The sequence below is a fragment of the Gopherus evgoodei genome, chromosome 18 (genome assembly GCF_007399415.2).
Source record: "Gopherus evgoodei ecotype Sinaloan lineage chromosome 18, rGopEvg1_v1.p, whole genome shotgun sequence".
NCBI lineage: Eukaryota > Metazoa > Chordata > Testudines > Testudinidae > Gopherus > Gopherus evgoodei.
Window position 1 is genome coordinate 13,689,627 of NC_044339.1, and position 13,565 is coordinate 13,703,191.

General features: G+C 54.3%; 2 protein-coding genes across 6 annotated transcripts in view; one reads left to right on the forward strand and one right to left on the reverse strand.

The window, feature by feature from the left end:
* The window catches only part of SAMD11 (sterile alpha motif domain containing 11), a 175,128-nt gene extending 173,719 nt beyond the window's left edge, over positions 1 to 1,409 (forward strand). For all 4 annotated transcript variants that reach the window (XM_030537710.1, XM_030537711.1, XM_030537712.1 and 1 more), the window contains exon 14: positions 14 to 1,409. In XM_030537710.1, the coding sequence (XP_030393570.1) occupies positions 14 to 262 (249 nt within the window). In that variant the 3' untranslated portion in view covers positions 263 to 1,409. The remainder of the gene's footprint in view (positions 1 to 13) is intronic.
* NOC2L (NOC2 like nucleolar associated transcriptional repressor) overlaps positions 1,255 to 13,565 on the reverse strand; it is an 81,210-nt gene continuing 68,899 nt past the window's right edge. For both annotated transcript variants that reach the window (XM_030537716.1, XM_030537715.1), the window contains exons 18-19: positions 5,495 to 5,599; positions 1,255 to 3,429 (exon numbers count right to left, since the gene is read on the reverse strand). In XM_030537716.1, the coding sequence (XP_030393576.1) occupies positions 3,269 to 3,429; positions 5,495 to 5,599 (266 nt within the window). In that variant the 3' untranslated portion in view covers positions 1,255 to 3,268. The remainder of the gene's footprint in view (positions 3,430 to 5,494; positions 5,600 to 13,565) is intronic.

A 13,565-nucleotide genomic window follows, 5' to 3' on the forward strand; every position in this document is an offset into this window, starting at 1 on the left:
TGGTTTGTTTTAGGTGGCCAAGCGAGTTGGCAGGGTTCTCTACATGGCAAGTTTCCCCATGGCATTCCCGCTGCAGCCGCCGGGATTACGGCCTCCAGACCGAGACCTGGCCCCTGCTGAGCTCCGCCCATCCTCTACAGGCAGCGTATCCTCCCCGTACAGCAGCAGCCTGCTGCCTGCTAGCCGCATCTCACCAAAGCAGGAAAATGGAAACCCCTCATTAATGGCTGGAATCAACGACACCCCGAAACCTCCCTCGTAACTGCACAGCCGCTTAACTCCCTCCAGTACTAAGACACGGTGTGACAAACTCAACGTAACGAGTGCGAGAGACGAGGGGACCCTCTCGCCTCGCCGGAGGGTCGAGGAAAGAGGGAACTAAGGCTGTGCGCGCGCATTCACTTTTGTTTTGGTTTGTTTTTTTAAAAAACCCACAAAAAGAAAAGATCAAAGAAGGGGAAAAAAATCCAAAGATTTACTGAAAGCAATTCAAGGGGGGAAAACAACCATCTGGCCGTGCTCCCTCGTTCCTGCTTGCCCAAACTCGAGGGAGAGCAGTGGGCAGAGATGGGAACGCTCGTCTGTTTGCCTTCGCGGGAACGCGGCTTTGGAGACCTGCTGGGGGGACCCTGCCCACCAAGGCAGAGAGCCCCGAACTGTGAGCAAACCAACCCCCCACCCCCAGAACTGTACTCAGCTCCTTGTTCAGGTGTCTATGCATCTCTAGCTTTTAGAACAATACCAAAGGCAAGTTCCGGTCCATGTTTACTTCGGTGCGGATGGTACGGCAGAGGCGGCTTTGGCGCTGCCCCTTGAGTGTCGCACAGAGACGACAGACTATGGCAGCATTTCCTAAGCCCCAGCCCCTCCAGGACTTTTTATTTTGGGATAACTTTCTTTTGAAGAAAGCGAACAATAGCAGAAGGGGTGTGGTGGGGAGGGGGAGAGGGAGGGGGTCCTGGCGCCTCCTAGCCACCCACCCCCTCCTCTGTGTACAGCAAACGCATTCATATTGTTTTTTGGTTGTGGAGGGGTTATTTTCTTTTAAAGCCTTGTTACAGAGGTGGATGGAGTTGCACATTCTGGCCTGCTAAGGCCTACGAGACAGGTACCTGTGCATGCCCATAGGAGGTAGGGAGGTCAGGCAAACCGGAGGGGAGAGTTTTCACTACTGTGAAGACGATGGTAACTCCTGGGGGTGACCTCCTGTGACTTGTACAGTTGTGAGCAACAATCACACATGGTACTTCGCGCTCTCTCTCTCTTTGTTTAAACGTTGCACGTGCTACCGTTTTTCTTATAAAAATAGCTTGGTGGTACATTAGCTTCTTTATCTTGTAAAAAACAATTGTCATTATTCATCCCGTCACAATAAATGCTTTCCAGCAATCAGTTTAAATAAAAAAAAATCACACAAGGTCCTTGCTTTCCCCCTTTGAATGTCTGCTCAGTGCCCAGCTGCTATACCAGATCTCTCTAGGGCCATGTTCCCACGGGCAGGGGCAGGAGCTAGGGCACATTTTGCTTCACCAGCCACAGCTACTGCAAGACAGACTTTGGCACAGAGGAGGGAGCACAACCAATAGCAGGGGTACAATCCCATGGCACCTGCCGAGGGGAGGCTGGCCCCACTTTCCCCACATTTTTTCATTTTAACTTTTCTGCAGCTGGAAAAACAAGCATGTGAAAAGCCCCCAACCTGCTGGCCTTTATTCTGGGCTTGCAAGAAGGTGGAGGGGAAAATGACGTCGATTTCTCCCACCAGTTTTTCACCACAATCTCATCAGCTGCTCCCAACCTAAACCCTGCCCCAGGGAAGCAACCTTAGAATCGGTTCCTTCCACTTCTCAACCTGACTTCATTGTGATGCTCACAATCAGCAGCACCATGCAATGGCTGGGGCACAGGGACCCACAAGGGCTGGTTTCTAGCCCTGCCTGAGGCGCGTCACAGCCTTGCTGTGGAAGAGTTTGCATGGAGCGCCTCAGAGATGTACAATAGGAACGTACCATCGCTGGGCCACTCACACTAGGTGGCTGCTGCATGACAAGCACTCCTGAGGGTGAACAGAGCAGCAGGGGCCTCGTTTTCATCAACCCTGTGCACCCACAAACACCCCTGAATGCCATGGAAGCAGCTGGTGCCCTGCCCCTGCCATTGTGGAATCCTCTTCTGCTCAGGTACTATTGGAAATGTTTATAAAAATAGCCCCACTCCTTCAAACCTCAGAGATGTGACGTGGTCCAAATGCCACGTCCTGGCGTCACACTTAGCATCGCAACACATTTTCCTATCAAATCTGCCTGCTTGCCAGCCATGCAAACAACCTGGGGTCTGGGATTCAAGCTGGCATCTCCTCCTGCCCCCCACTGAGCCTCAGCCCCATGGAAGGAATCCCCCGAGGTTATTAACCATGGGAGTAGCTGAAGGATGCACCGGAGAGCCTGGAACTGGAGCTTGGTTAACAGCAAGGTGGTTGATGTGAGAGCCAGCCCAGTTTGCTAACTGAGACCTTGTGCTGGAGGGACAATATGAAAAACCCTCTCGTCACCCAGGCGAGCAGCACACGAGCCGCGCTACTGGTGCCACCATTTTCAATGGTGCCTACACAGCAGCACTGCCGGATGCAGACAAGCAAGGGAGCTCTGGGGGAAGCAGCCTTCCCTTAGTGGCCACGTCCCCCCCAGGCAAACTGACCCGGCAACCGGTGCACACCCTTCATCTGCCAAGTCGGCGTGACCATCCCTATTCACTCCCACAGCTCGTGTGTGTGGACACGGCTCTGAACTGCTTTTAATGGCAGTGGGAAAGTTTCCAGGGACCAGGAAACTACAAAGACACACATGGCAAGCACCCTGTGACCAGCTTGGCAGCGTGCCCGGCCCATGGGCAGAGGAGTCTGTCCCTCCAGGGACTGGTTTCTTGGGCTGCAGCAGGCTGGCACTGAATCCTGCATTATTTAAGGCACTGGAGTTTAATGAGGGCTTTTTATTATTACCTTTACAGAGCAGTGTCACTGATCCTGATGTGACCACACATTTCACTGTATTACCACTCATGTGACTCCGGTGGAAAAGGTCCAGGCAGCATCTCCGCTGCATCAGTGAGAAATTATTTCCTGCTAGGGCTGCCCATCCCATGCTGCTCCTACCTCCTCCGGGGCTTCCCCTCAGGCAGTTCCCATCACGACCAGCTTTGATTGTCGGTGAGGGCACCAGCTCGCCCTCCTAGGCGCAGAGCAAGCGAGCCCAGATCATTTGCGGAGTCTTCAGTCACCGGCTAGGTCGTCGAAGTAATCGTCATCAAGGTCCTCCACGATGTCCTCCTCCCCTTGGGCCAGCAGCTTGAGGTCGGCAGAGGACAGGCGCCTGGCATGGGCCGGCTGCTTCAGGGTCCCCTCCGAGGTGGAGGGCCCCTCCTCACCTACCCCTGCGGGCAGAAAGAGCAGAGGTGTAAACCCCCTGCTGCTAGCGGGAGGGGGCGACCCATCGCTAATTAACGTGCAGCTCCCAGAGAGCGGAAGGGAGAGCCCTACGGGGCTTCCGGAGCAGTGCCTGCTCCCATCCAGGCTGTGTGCGTGAGAAACGCAGTGTTCAAAGCAGGGAAGGGAGAGGGAGCCAAGCAGAGCTCCTAAGAGACCCTGAGCCCTCTCCTCCCAGTTCGCCTTAATCCAGCCGCTTTTCCCTCTACTGCTGATCTCGATTGGGGGTTGGAGCCGCAGAGGCTCTGGACCCCAGCTGGAAAACTAACCCCAGGCTGAGCCCCTGGTCCCTGGGTAGTGCCTTCTCACGCCAGAACCTGGGGGGCCTGAAGCCTGGACTGCCTGACAGCAAGAGCTAACGCTAAAAACCAAAACCAAACCCGAGAGAGAAAGCACAAGTGACCTCCTGGCCTCTCTCCACCCTCCGAGAGGGACAAACCTCAGCGGAAACGACTGGCCCGTCGCAGCCAGAAGCGCTGGGGGGCGCGGACTGCCGCCAGGAACCAGGCAGCTCCGGGAGAGACCGGCAAAGCAGGCACCGGAGGCTTTCCTAAATTGTCCTTTGCTGCTCCTTTGCACGCAGCTCAGCTGGGGCCAGAACACAACCCTGCAGCGGGAGCCGGACCCGCCCGTGTGCTGTGCTCTGGGAGACAGGACCGCAGCGTGAGGATTCGTTTGGGGCTCAGCACCAGGCCAGCTCTGCTCCCACAGCCTCAGGGGATGGGCCCCAAAGGTGGGACACACTAGTGCTCTGCATCAGTCAGCTGCCCCCCCACCCCCAGTATTCCAGCCAGGTGGGGCCAGGGGAAAGAGCCCTTCTGGAGCAGACAGGAAAATGCGCCCAAGCATCTTTGCCTTTGCAGCATTGTCCCGTCATGTATTTAATGCCCATCTAATCTGGGCACTGGCACTGGAGTGCGTGTGCCAAGCCTCAGCCATCTGCCATGCAGAATCAGATATGTTCTGGGCAATGCTCTGGCTTAGACGCCCCCTACCTAGCACTGCAGCGGCTTCCTACCAGTGCCCGTAACACCTGGCTTTGGCCATGGCGGTTCTGGCTCTTCCGCTGCTCTGCCGCTCTGAGATGGCGCTCCAGCCCCCATGCTTACAGATGGCAACAATCCAGGCTAAGGTGCCATCAGGCGCGACAGGCCCGGCTTTGCTTTGCCAGCTGAGCAGCAGGTGTGACGTGGGTAACGCTGCCAGAAGAGAGACGCTGAGCATATGCCATGGGAGCAGAGAGACGTGGGGCCCTGGGCCTGAGCAAGTCAAGCAACTGGCTGTGTCAGGTTCTAGCTGGCCCCTGGTGACCCAGCTCATGGTGGGCAGCTTGGGTCTCTTAGGCAGCACAGATGGTATAAACTGCTGCTTATCCACTGGGGTCAGCCAGGGAGCAGGCCCTCTCGCCCCTCCGGGCACCAGCGGCTAACGGGAAAGCACAATCAGGACACACGTGAGGAGCGATCACAGCATGGATGCAGCACTGGTCTATGCACATGGCCACCTCATCACTAACCGCTCCATGGTCGCACCAGGCATCTCCGCTCCAACACCAATGCCCTGGCAGCTTCGGCCAGCTGTGTTCCCCCATGGAAGAGAACCGGTTGCTGGGGGTTAAGCATCACCACTGCTCTGTGCAGGAGAAGAGTTACGTGCTTGCTGCCTGGGTAGAGCCTGGAAACCAGGCCCTGGGGGGAGGGGGGGGGAGGCTGCGCAAAATTCCTTTGAGCCTCTCTGCAGGCGGCCCCTGAAAGGAGATGAAAGGGACCAGCAGCCTGTTCATCCCTCGGAAACCTCCAGCTCACGCTGCAGCCTGAGCCTGAACTGCAGGCGGGAGAGCCCTTCCCATGCCCCTGCCTGGAGCCGGGTGCCTTGCACACGGGGGCTCTTTGCCTTTCTCAGTGAGCTCCCAAAAACCAGGCTGGAGGATGGTCTTGAAACCTATAGACCCATCCACATTTCCCTTTCCTTGCCCCTCGCAATCAGCCTGGTCCCCCCCCACGGGCTGCTCACCGTCCGAGTCACTGGCTTCCTCTTCCTCGTCATCCTCGCTGCTCACGTCCGAAGCACTGGCCGGGCTCCCCACAGATCCCTGCGCTTTCTTGGCCTTTGATTTTCCTGCAATTCATTTGGTTTTCTGGGTTACACAAACATCCCTGCTGCGGTCCCTCGGGCAGTGGGAACCAGCAGGGAATCAGGGCCGTGTGCAACCTCCCTTGGGATGATGGGGCAGGCAGGGAAGTGACAGGGACAGTACCAGAGCCACGTGCCCGCTGGCTAACCGCCAGGTGGTATGAGTGGCTGCACTGGACAGGCCAACGTGAGGAAACTGAGTGCAGAGCTGAACAGACTCCCACAGCTGCAAGGGGCAGGGGCAGGGGCAGGGAGTTCTGTCCAGGGCCAGGTGTGAGAGCGAAGGCCCAGGTCTGATTACTGGTAGGTATTCAGGTAGCGCACAGCTGCCCTGCCCGGCAGCTTCCAGGAGACAAGAGCTCCCCCCGGGGCTGGGGAGACAGGGAGGGACGCCCAGCAGGAAGAAATGGCCCTTACAGCGATGAACCAAAGGGAGAAAACTGGGAAGCACGAGGAGGTGATAAACCCTGAAACAGCGTCTGATTCCCTAGGCACTTGCAATCTGTGTGTCCCCGGGGCGCCACCCCCTGCAAATGGGAAAAGCATCAGAGCCTAGTTCCTGGCATTGTCATATAGCCCCCAACCTCCCACTAAACCCAGGGATTTAATGCCCCTCCACCCCAGGCTGCCAGAGGAACTGTGTCTCCGTGTGCTGTGGGATGCCACCTGGCAATCCTGCCGTGCACTGTTCTTCTGTCCGTGCTCGCAGCTCCCCAGCGCCAGCCGCTGACTTGTGCTACTCACTCAGCTGCATACAGAGACGTTGGTTGCGAGTGCTCCCCGCTGCCCCCTCCCCCTGAACCGAAACCGGGCTGCCTCTGGCCTCCATGCATCAGGCTTGTTGGGTACCAAGACAATCCGACTAATGGAGCTCAACCCTGCGTCCTGTCACCAGGCAGCGCGCTCCCCCTGGGGGCAGGCCAGGCAGAAGATGGATAGCCAGGCTCCCCACCACACAAGATAATATTGATGGGCACCTGAGAAGCCTCTCTCTGCACACACAGGACTAGGTAGGGACAAACGCTCACGCCCATTCATCACGGAGCAAGAGCAAAAGGAGCTGCCAGCGCTGGGTAGCGGCGCCGAGCACGCATCTGATAGAGACCAGAGGAGCCAGCTCAGCTCCTGAGCCCAGCTGTGCGCAGACCTGGCGACCAGCCTTTGATTGATTTCCTCACATTTAGGCGCTGGGCTCAGGGCCTGGAAGGGCAATCACCAAAAAACCCTCCCCCGCCGGCTCTTTGCAACAAAGGGATTTCAGCCACCTGCCGGGCTGCCTGCGCTCGACTCCTGTTAGCGAACATCTACCCTGGAGCTGGGAGCTTGAGGAGACAGACCCGTGCTACCTGCCCAGGTACATACCCCGGCTCTCGGCCAGGGCTGCTGGCCTCACTCGCCACCCCAGCTGCATTTCTACATCAAGTGCGCTAGCTCAGGTATGTCTGCCCGAGCTGGACCTTACAGCTCCAGCTCCATGGTAAACAGACCGCGCGAGTGACCTGTTTTACCACAGACGTCTGGCTCGAGCTCCCCCATTCCATGGCTCAAAACACCAATTTTTCAATCATTCCTGAGGGCAGGGGGGATCAGCACAGGGACGACTCAACTTTAATACTGAGCTGGGTTATAACCTCACCACACAGCCCCCGCCAGGAGCAGCGCACAGCTCCCGGAGCAAGGCCCGAACCAAGCTTTGATCAGTCACCATCTGGTCCCTCTTGTGCCTTAGGGCACGGAAATAATCTGTGCCTGGCCTGGAGGTACAGACCGTGCATGGGAGGAGCAGTGGCCAGGAGGCAGAAGGTGGAATCAAGGCTCAACCCAACACTAGCCAGTCAGAAGGCCAATCCGCCGGTGAGGGGGAGTCCAGAGCCTCTTCGCCTTTGGGAAGCTGAACAGGGCAGCCAACAGCAGGCTAACCCTAAGCACCAGCATGGCGCCCGGATGCTGCATGCCGGCACAAAGCTTGCATAAAACAGAGGAGCAACGATGCCTGCACTCTTCAGAGCCGGGAGCAATCTGCACACAATTCCTCCTCTGCCCCCCCGCCTCCAGGAGTCCCTGCTGACTCCACTTGGAGATATTAGCCTGACTTTTAATTTAATACAATTTGGTCAGAAAGCGGGTGCTGTAAAGTCTGCATTAATCACTCTAATGATGAAGCTGTTACTGGTGCTGGGGGAGGGGGGCGGAGCTCAGACAGGACGGGAAATCCACCAGCGCTCCTGGGAACTTGCAGCCATTCTGAAGAGTTGCCCGGCTTGGCTGCCAAACTAGCTGGTTGCAAAATGCATGTGGTTAAAGAAAAACCATTACCCGGTGAAGGCCGAACAAGGTTCCAAAGGGGCCTGGCTGTTGAGCTGGGTGAAGAAGACAGACAGTGTGTGAATAGTTAATACACCCCCAGTTTGGGAACGGATCTTCAGCCTCATGCTTCAAGCCCATCTCTAGCTATCAGAGATGAGAGTGAGACCTAACGTTGAGGGGGACGGGAGAGCAGATAACTCCCTACTGCAGGGCTCTTCCTCTGAAGCATCTGGTACTGGCCAGCATCAGAGACAGGAGCCTGGACTAGCTGAACCATGGGTCTGATGCACTATGACAATTCTCACATTCCTCTCACCTGGCGTCGCTGGGGCCCCTTTGTCCAGTGGAGCAGCTTAGCTCAAGGATTTGGTTCCTGGACATGACATGCAAGAGGAGCACAAAGATACCCTTTCAGTCTACGTGCTGAGTTACACACACCCAAGGCAATCTATTGCACCACTGAGGTCTGTCTCCCACAAGAGATCATCTGCAAGATCCTTTAGTGCTGGGTCGACGTGAAACGAAGAATAAACACAGGGTGGAGGGGGGAGCTGGCCTCAAACAAACAAAGAAATTAAAGAAGATGTTCCACCCATTATCAAGGGATAAATCCCTCTGCAGCAGCTGGAGATAACTTTGCCTCCAACACACGTTTCTGATTAAGGGGCCAGAAATGCATTACACATAACTTCATTTTAAAACAAGTCCGTGTCTGTCTCCGTACACGTCACCTTTCCATAGCGCTCCCCCTCCCAGGATATCCAAAGCCCTCTCTGCACAGTGAACTCAGCCTTTTGAGCATTCTGGGAAGGCAGGGGAGCACTACTACTCCCGTTCTATACATGGGGAAACTGAGGCACAACAAAGGGCAGAGGCCCAATTTATGCTGTACCCATTGCCATGGTGCCAAGCCTCCTCCTTAGCCCATGCTGCTGTCAGGGAGACCAAAGAGCACTCAGCACCTTGCAGGACTGGACGAGAAGGGCCCGGCTTGCATCTGTCACTGACTTTGGAGTTGAGTGCTCAATGCAGGTGGCCCTCAGGGAGATGCTCAAGGGCACACGGTAAGTGTTTGGAAGGGAGAGCTGGAGGACCCAGATGGCCAGAGATCACTTGGATGGCTATACTGAACTAGACGTGTTCTCCCATGCACGTGGGCCACTCCCCAATGTGATAGCCAGACATGTCTGGGAAGAAGGAATTGCCAGAGCTAGGATTCCCTCCCATCACTCAGCAACCCAAACTCCCATCTTGGGTCTCACGCCCAGCGCCTGGAGAAGCGATCAGGCAAAGAGAGAGTGGGGTGGCCGGGAGGAGAAGTGACTGATGCATGAGTTGGAGGAATAAAATCCACACTTCTCAGCCTGCAAGCCTGATGCAAATGCTTAGGCTGCCGCACAGGTGTGTGTATAGTGGGAGGACTCATACCTGTGCAGGAGACCAGCGCCAGGCAAACCTTGCAGTGGGATGTAAGTGGTGACACAACGGCCACCATGGCGGCTGACACACTGGGGTTCAAACGGGGGACCTAGAAGCATACACCTCTCCAGCCGAAGCCACAGCTTTGTTGCTTCATCACTACCAAACTAGTATCCCGTGCAGCCCCTCTCCACGGGGCTGTTTCACTCACCTAGATTACCAGCAGGCCCTTCGCAGGGCTCCCAGACATGCTTCCTAGCCCTGAATCTACTGCTTTCCCTGATCTGCCCCAAAACAGGGCCCCGGGGCTGGCTCCTTGTTGCCAGGGAGATGGGAGTGCCCCCTCCCCACACTCTGGAAATGCCGGCAGCTCTCCAAGGAACGAGTTTATCAGACGCACAATTGCATTCTGCTTCCCTGTGCCCCTTCTTCCCTCACCTGCCAGCTCCCAGGGGCTTTACCAGGGACGGAGAGACTCAAACTCAGTGACTAGTGGGAGCTGGTTTTCTCACCCCCTTACACCATCCCAGAGACATGGCACTAATAGAGGCCCCGATCCTGCGATTAGCTCCACTGGGGTGGGCTCTGCACCCACACAGGCCCCCAGGACCCCCAAAGGGGTCTGCCCGAGCAGCAGTCACTGCAGAATTGGGACCACCGCCAGTATCGGATACACAACATTCTTCTGGAACAGCGTCTCATCAAGCAAAGTCAAACCGAAAACCCAAGCGGAGAGAGAGATCGAAGCCAAGAGGAAGCAGGCAAGCAGCTTCGAGGAGGACATTTCTGATAATCATCTCTTGTTATAATATAATCTATTCCCCCGCCTCTACCCAGCAACACTTGGGGTGACTAATTACCTGATAAAAGGAATAATCCCTCTTCCTACCCCCCATCCCAGACAACACACTGCCTATGGATTGCTTGGCTAATCCTGCATGCAGAAACACACACCAGGAAATCTGCCAGCTCGAAGGGCCACGGTCACTCCTTTAACAAATGAAAACATCTGGACCACCCCCCCCACACTGATGTAATATGCTTACGTGACGGATAAACGAAGAAACCTGCTCAAGTTCATTAGAGGCATACCACCACCTAATGTGGACAGATTGCTCATTACGGCCCGGCCCGGAGAGAGAATGCAGCCACGCTCCCTTCTCGCCATTAATTGCCTCATGACGAGGCAATCCAGCACCTCTCCCCGAGCCATTAATAATTTCCAGGAGCAGCCGTCTTCCCTCCCAGAGAGCCGTCAGCTGGTAAATGAGAGGAATGTGGGCCACTGCCGCCCCCCCCCCCCGCCCTAGACAGACAATCGATCAAATCCATGCACCCCCTCCAGCCTCACCCTCTGAAAACCAGTATGGTTCTGGGAGTGCTCAACCCACCCCCCTTCCCTACCAGACCTTTCACAGCACCAAGTGGCCCCTCTCCAGCCTGCCTTCCTCAGCAAGCACTGGTCCACCTAGCCCATGCAGCAGCCACCTTTCCTGCACCTCGGGCATTGTTCCAGCCCTGCAGAAGCTGGCAGGCAGTTGTACCACCACGGCTAAAACCAAAAGGGAGGCTCTTCCCTTTCACGCAGATAGTTTAACTGGTTAAAAACCAATACCAGAAGCTCCCTCTACCCCCCGTGCCCACCCCACCCCAAAAATGCAGCTGTACCTGCATCATGCACTGACGCTTGCCTGGCAACTTGCCTTACCAGGTTCAAATCAGGTATGAAGCAGAGAGATTTGCTGGTAGGGAAATCACAACAGAAGGAGTGTTCGGTGGTGGTGGTTTGATTTTATTTTGGGGGGGAGGTAGCCTAAACAAAGTCTGTTAGATTCCCTGGCAAACAAATAAAAAATTTCACGTGTTTCCCTATGCAAAATCAACCACCAACTGATCTCAATGTGATTCAGCGCCCAGGGCTATTCAAGCTCCATCACCTTCCTCTGGGTCTTCTGCTGCAAAGAAGCCCAACTCCAGAGTGGCGATGAGCAAAAGTTGAACCTAATTTTACAGCCCCTGATTGACCTGACAGGAAGGGATGGGGGAGAGAATCATTAGGGTTGTGAAACTGAGGCACGGGGAAGGAGGATGGCAAACATTCACCGAGACACAGGTGTCGAGGGCGCGCAGCACCCTACATTCATGTCTCGTGTTTTATGCCTACAGTTAAGCGTAGGCACATACGGTCCCCTTCTCCAACACACAGGTACAGTCAGGTCTGTAATGTCTCGGATCTTACATAAAAATGGGGGAAAAAAGTTTGACAATCCCAGCTGCAGAAAGTTGCTGGGTTCCACCATGCTCTGCTTGTAATCAACAGGGTTCCGGAACTGAGTGCTGATGGAAGCGAATTCCTGGCTAAAGACGAGACAAGACCAATCTTTTGGGATTGGCTCTGGAGTATTTTTAGAGAGCTATTGTATTTTAATAGGCAAAAAGATAACACGCTGAACAATACCATATCCATACTATTCCACACACAACGCATGCTGCCATATTCATATGCAATACACAACACAAACCATATCCGTCCCCCTAAGTGACACCGAGAGAAACCCAAACAGGGTTTGATCAGATGCAGTATCCAAGAGTTATCACATTACAGACAGCACAATGCCATTTCAGTCTACTTAAATACGCCTCATCTCTCAGTTGCCCTGTATGTATCTAATTTGGGGGAAATGACTTTATACAGGAACACAAGAACAGACACACCCAACCAGACCACTGAACTATCTGTGTCTGTATCTCTGCTCTGACAGTGGCCAGCATCAGATGCTTCACAGAAAGGAACATGAAACCCTGCAATGGACAATTTGGAGCAGCCTGGCCCACAGAAGATTTGCTTCCTGACCCATAGCAGCCCTGAAGCATAAAGGTGATTCTACTGTTTTCTTTAGCCTACTCATACCAATTGTGAATATTTTCCATGTACCACAGAAGTGTTTACATGTGGTTATATGTATTAGCATATGTACCACAGCATACAGCTTATATCTGGGGGGGGAGGGAGGGAGGAAGAGAGGGAGAGTGTGTGTGTGTGTGTGTGTGTGTATTTTACATGTACATATACACAACATTTTTAATAGTGTCCTCACCCCTTTAATCACAACAGACGTAGATACCATCTATGGGCACATTCTACATGATGGTAGCATCTAGGTACTTATATCGTACGCTTCACCATGGCTATTCAACCCGTATCATCTTTATACACACACTTTGTACATACATTGTATACACACACACAATGGAATGGATGTGTATAATGTACGTGCCTATCGCACGCGCGCGCACATACAGAGAGTTGTGTACGATTTATGCACAATACGTATTTACATTCTCACGCTACAATTAATCATTTGCTATGGTAAGAAGTATTTTCGCAGAGGCAGCCAAGGGCGAGAACATGTGTTTACAGCAAAAACAATCAATTCCTCATTATTTTACGGCGGACCCTAAAGAAAATCACCAATAAGTGATGCAATTAAGCAACTACTGCACCTCCAATTCCTCCCTCCCCCAAACGCTGTTTGCTGGTCTATAGTACTTGCAACGCCAGCAGAGAGAGCTCGCCCTGAAATCTGGAAAGGTTTATCATTGTCCCTCAGTCTATAGGAATCTGCATGTAACCCTGCCTGGAACATAGACAGAGCTGCCGCTGTGTGTATCATTGTACCTAAAGAGACGCAACCTCCCAGACTCAGGGAGACCAGCAACATGAAAGAGAAGCAAAAGCAGCAGCGATCATAGAAAAAGGGTGCAGGACCCCCCTCCCTCTTTTAGTTTTAAATATAGCTCCATTTCCCTGTTGACAGCATGGGTTTTCACCCTGCTAAATGGTGACCTTGTGTGGATGCACCACCATAACATCTGGAATCATATGGGCAAGTTCCTCTCTCCCTTTCCTTACCCTTCTTTCTATGGACTGCAGGAGCCATGGCCCTCTAACACCCCCCCTCCATAGACAAGCTGCTTCTGCCTGCAAGGCACTCCCCATCCTGGATACTCTGGCCCCTGCAGGAGCCTTTTCCTCTGTACGTACCTGCCACACATCTCCCTCCGCCCTCCATGTTATATAGTTGCCACTTCACCCCACAGGGACCCACCAAATCTTGTTCTGCTCCATGTCACAGAAGTCTCTCCCCTACAAAGAGCGCCCCCCCCCGTCGTCCTAGTCTGCACCCTCAATGTTGCTCTCCAAAATCTATTCATAAGGGGGAGC